This window comes from Notothenia coriiceps, unplaced genomic scaffold (assembly GCF_000735185.1).
Source record: "Notothenia coriiceps isolate Sejong01 unplaced genomic scaffold, NC01 NC01_scaffold00004049, whole genome shotgun sequence".
Taxonomy (NCBI): Eukaryota; Metazoa; Chordata; class Actinopteri; order Perciformes; family Nototheniidae; genus Notothenia; species Notothenia coriiceps.
The window spans coordinates 197,002-202,284 of NW_011336750.1; the positions used below are offsets into that span (position 1 = coordinate 197,002).

General features: G+C 40.2%; 2 protein-coding genes across 3 annotated transcripts in view; both read right to left on the reverse strand.

Moving 5' to 3' along the window:
* LOC104941850 (fibroblast growth factor receptor like 1) overlaps positions 1-1,537 on the reverse strand; it is a 27,042-nt gene extending 25,505 nt beyond the window's left edge. Inside the window, exons 1-2 of the mRNA XM_010766997.1 lie at positions 1,276-1,537; positions 518-613 (exon numbers count right to left, since the gene is read on the reverse strand). Coding sequence (XP_010765299.1) covers positions 518-581 — 64 coding nt within the window. The 5' untranslated portion in view covers positions 582-613; positions 1,276-1,537. The remainder of the gene's footprint in view (positions 1-517; positions 614-1,275) is intronic.
* A 1,527-nt stretch (positions 1,538-3,064) lies between these two features.
* The window catches only part of zfyve28 (zinc finger, FYVE domain containing 28), an 8,405-nt gene continuing 6,186 nt past the window's right edge, over positions 3,065-5,283 (reverse strand). For both annotated transcript variants that reach the window (XM_010767000.1, XM_010766998.1), the window contains one exon: positions 3,065-4,891. In XM_010767000.1, the coding sequence (XP_010765302.1) occupies positions 4,760-4,891 (132 nt within the window). In that variant the 3' untranslated portion in view covers positions 3,065-4,759. The remainder of the gene's footprint in view (positions 4,892-5,283) is intronic.

Genomic DNA, 5,283 nt, shown 5'->3' on the forward strand with positions numbered 1-5,283 from the left:
ACACACTCACACATACTGTACAAATACACACACATAGACACAGACACAGCCATGCAGACCCACCCACACACACACACACACACACACACACACACAGATGTGAGACAGTCCCTTGGACAGCGGAGGGAGAGATTGACTTGTGTTCTTTCACCCTGGGAAGCTGATGGATGATGTTTGTTTGGTTTAGCTTTAGTGAATGTGCACACACACACACACACACACTCAGCCATGACTGAAACACACACAAACTAGGGGTAGGGGGTTGGCTTGCCCTCTCTCATTCCCCAACCCGGTGTTGATTTTGAGCCATGTTTAGAGATTTTTTAGTTCCTAGTTTTCCGTCTCTTACTTCTCGGTTCGAAAACGTTAAGGGCCTTCTGAGACTTTCTTCATGCTCACAAGAAACCGGCCAGTCAACTTGAGTTATAATGAGCTATGAATGTGGTGTTCACTTCCAGGTTTGAAACACGCAATACTAGTAAGGAAGAAAGGAACATTTATGAGGAAAGTCTCTTACCTCTTGCGCCGTCGGTCAGTAAAACAACCTTGAAGATGAACAGCACAATCTTCAGGAAGCCCATGCTGTCCAAAGATAACTTTGTGTCCTCTAAATCTGAAAAACACATGTCACAGTGACACAGGGTATATGCACATTATTCTCCATGGAGCTATCAGAGGATGTAGGGAAAATAATCTTTGTTGTGAAAGGACGCCATTTCCCATAGTAAGATTTAAAACAAACATACTACATAGGACTATTATTAATTGCAACTGGATTTTCATGTCACTAAAAACTTCTTCTTTCGATGGACAAAGTTTTTTGAGGAACTTTATTTTTTCAGACTCCCGGGACTTTTTGCAGTCCGTTAAGGGTCTAAAATGAACCCGAAAATAATTCAGGTTAGATTCAATATTTTTTTTAAAGCATTATAAATCCATTACAATACATGATCAAAACGTAAGCACCATCACATAATGTGACAGTGATTATTCCCTCTATAATCAGTTATGGGATCTATTTGGGACTTTTTATAGGGGTCCACATACTTTTTGGGTCCTTATAAAATTAAAAAGTGATTTATATGTTGGCTACATATATTCAAATTGCTAACCAAGGACTATAAATACCACTTTATGTGAACTTCAGTTTTGGTTTGTTGATCTTTGCTCAGAGGAACACTGATGCTGCTCACTTGTAGCTCGGGTAAGCATGTAAATAAAAACATTTTACAATAAAATGGAGGAAAGGCCAGCATTATAATGTCGATAACATACCTGGATATTCAAAGAATGAAGTCAACCTCTCGTCAGGCTCTTGACAGAAGTGTTTTTAGCTGAAGTCCGTGTTGAGCCCATGAATCAAAAGTGACAGTGGTCGACTTTCCCCGACTTCTACTAACGGTACAGCACGCCGCTGCCTCCTACATAAAATAACGGACTCAGAGACGGAATAAAACCGGATACTTCCATGAAACACAAGAAAAGTATTATACGCTAATGTTTGAAATCTCAGTGTTGGCTGTGTACTCCGCTTCGTCCACCAAGTGACTTTTCCACAGTGCGCACACAGCGGAGGCTTGTTGTCCGTCCCTGCGCTGCCGCTGCGGGCCAATCACATTCGCGGAAGCCGGACACGTTTAACTCTTCATCTCTCAGCCACACACACACACCTCTTCATCACAGGCACACACATCTCTTCATCACAGGCCATCATCCTCACCGCCGTCAGCCTGATGTACGAGAAAAAAGATAACAGCTGTAGAGATTTAAAAAACATACCACACCAAAACACTGCAAAATTAAGTCCTCATGACAAAGAGAGAGTATTAAAATAAATGTGTTAATGCTGTTCTCCAAAATGAGATTAAACCCCTTTTAGCAGGGTTAGTTATTTTTGACAGACTCCATTTTAAAGTATTTAATTAAGAATGTGACATTCAAACCACGTCTGAAATAAAAAAACTTTTAAAAAATGTTTTAAAGGTAAATACAGTAAAATAAATGGTTAAGTACTGTACCTCTCTGAGCTGTGACTATGATTAACACAATTGTATTACCATGCCATAAAGAAGTCCTGCCATCTAGTGGTCACCATAGAGAACAAATCAGTTTCCACAATAACTCAGAAATTCCCCAGCAATATTCACTTATTATATTGTTAGAAGCATTTAGTTGTGGGACTTCTCTTTTTGCCTCCAATCTAGTGTTGAATTTTGGGGTCTTGAAAAGGGTTTCTCTGCCTGTCCAGTATGGTGTTCTGTCACAATTGGATCATATCTTCCATTTTTGTGAAAATTCAAATAAAACAGCAAAGACTGAGACATCCTGACTTTTGGTCTCTAGTAGGACTGAGGCATCAAAAACCCCAGATCCTACACACACTGCAAAGTACAACCAGCTACACAGTTTATTTGTCTCCTCCATGTCTGGTAAACATCTTGTAATCTCCATTCCCTCATGTTTGTAGCACAAACATTCTGTTTTAAAAGTGTTATCTTCATTGCATGGCCAAGAAAAGAACAACTTTCTTTAGAAAACTCCCTCCAGGGCCACAGAGGAAAGTTAACGACTATGTTCACAGGCTGAAGTGGTTCCTCATGACAAGTAAACTGTATTAAGTTATGTGGAAAAACTGAAGCTTGAATAATGTGTCATTACAGCTCCCTATAAAACTCAGAAATTCAGTTAGGGAGGGTGTTGCTCATTTGATGAGTAGGCCCATGATTACTACTCAAGTGGCAGAAAATAAACTGGAACATCAGAAAGCCTCAGGCTGTTAAAGAACATCTTTTGAGAATATGAATTTAGTCTAACTTCAAATTAAAATGTAACTATAACACCTTTCAACCAACAGTTCCTGTCGCCTAAAAAACAATCAGTTTGTGATTGGATACAAATCAAGTGACATTTGAGTTGCATTTCTTGAATACTTTACCCATCATAGACCTGGCTTTTTATGCATAATACAATTGATTGGACAGTAAGCACTGACACATTTAAAAGCAGAATTCCAATGGTACTTTGCTGTACAAGGGAAGAGAATAAGTCATCAGTCGAAACTTTATACAGGAAAAAGTAATTTATTTCAATATACATCGCATTTAAAACTATATAACATTATTTGTTCGTTGATTATTTTACACAGCTGTTATCATGGAAATGTCCTTGAATTTTACAAAATAAGACCAAGCTCTGAAACAATAAGATAACCTGCCTTTTAATTACTGCATGATTCCTTGCATTTTACATTAAAGTATTTATAGCTTCATACATTATTTTTGTTCTTTATAAAAGGGAAAAAAAATGTCAAAGTTACTTTATATGTTCTTTGATGAAAATAAAATTGATCCAAGAGTCATAAAGGATGTTGATTATGTAATGCCTGAGAACTGCCTTATATCAGAGCAGAATGGACAGGATGTGTCATTTATGTTGCTCCAAGGTACATATTTGTAGATTGGACACTTCCGCCCATTTAGATGTGCACATTGTGATATATGATGAGCATGGAAGGTACCTTGTATGCAATGGAAGCAGATTCAAGAGCAGAAAGGAAGTCAGGCATAAATTATGTCAGTCTGAAAACAAAATCACCTAATATTCACTCAAAGTATCACCGGAGCTAAAGCTTGAAATAATTTAATGTAAACCCAAAACAGCGTAATTGATCAGAATTGGCCTATAAATACAATTGAAATAGCTTAGTGTTGTCTCTAAAATATGCATGACCATTGCTGTTAGTAGTCAGAATATTGCACTCTAACAAGTGTGAGGAAGAGAAATCAATGGGCAATAATCGGCCTGTAGTCTGTAGGCCATCACCTGAGAAGGCCTCTGGTTCAGAACAAACATGGAGCGAAGACAGGTCAACTCTCCACTAGGGGGCCTCCAAGATCCTGACAGCGATGACTAAGGAATCCCTTTCATCCATCAGTGTGCAGCGGAGTCCCCAGAGAAAACTAAACATGCCGTGGTGCAACTGTAAAAGCATCGGGCACAGCCCAATGCCATCAAGAGGTGCAACTTGTTGGAACCTAGACTCCGGTTCACAAAGTGATACAGACTAACACATTCTTTAAAAGCATGAAAGAAGTATAAAAGCTGTTTGTCATTCTTGCTTTACTGGGACTGGTAGCCTGGTAAAGACTGCGTTCTAGTGCCCTTATAAAAAGCAATTCTTTACTGGAGACATTGTAGCTTAACCAGAAATATCCTTATTTACATAGTAATCATGACTTACATTCTTTTGAGTGATCCATGTCCCGTAGGAACCCTGGCACAAATGTAGGAAGCTCGCAAAAGCATAGGAAAATATGTCACAAGACCTTTCATTTTCACCCAAAGCAACATAACAAACTAGGTGGCACGTTTTGATTTTGTGCTGCAAGCTGCTACAGAGGACTGATGCACATTGCCAGTTCAAAATCTGTTATTGCCTGTTTATCCCCTCTCTCTTTTGCACCTCTTCAGTCAGACAGGCATTTGTGAATCATTTTTGTGTGTTGGCTGGGCTCTGAAATTAAACCCTTTGGCAGCCAGTCTCTCCAAAGCAGCGGGTCGTATCATCACTGGAGTCTGCGTGTCTCTTGGCTCTGCTCTGTCATCTGTAATGGCCTCCCTCTGCAGCCTTGCTGAGCAGATACGATGACGACCATTACGTTTTCCAGAGCAGTGTGGCATTTGCTTTGTGCACAGCCCTGGATTGTCCGTTGCATATGCTTGTTGTGGCGGACTTTGTGCTTTCGGGGACATGCTGAGTTTAGATGCCGGCCTTGTCGCTGTAGAAAGGCGTGACATGAAACATGTAGCAGTGTGTGCAAACCCTGACTGGCTTCACCTGGCCATACCGCGGGAGAGGAGCAGAGTGGGAGGAGCAGCGAGAGCAGAAGATCTGAAATGACAAAGAATGTAATGTGTTGGTTTCTGGATCAACTACACATTTAACTGATAATTATATTTCTAATTTTTTATCTTAAAGGTCCCATGTCATGCTTTTCTGGTTATTACCCATCCCCTTCTGTGTTATGAAGGTTTTTATGCATGTAAACGGTCTGCAGAGTCACAAAACCTCAAAGTACACCCTGTAGCGAGTAAAACTCTAACACAGAAAATACCTCCCCAAAACGCCTCGTTGGAGATACGTCACTGTCCATTTGATTCTTCCGGGTAACTCATGATGTCATGCGTTTCCCGGAACCAAATGGACCAATCCGTGGAGCCGTTACGTTAAGCCCCCGCTGATTGGTCCAAATTGACCAATTCACGGACTTCCTCACACACACA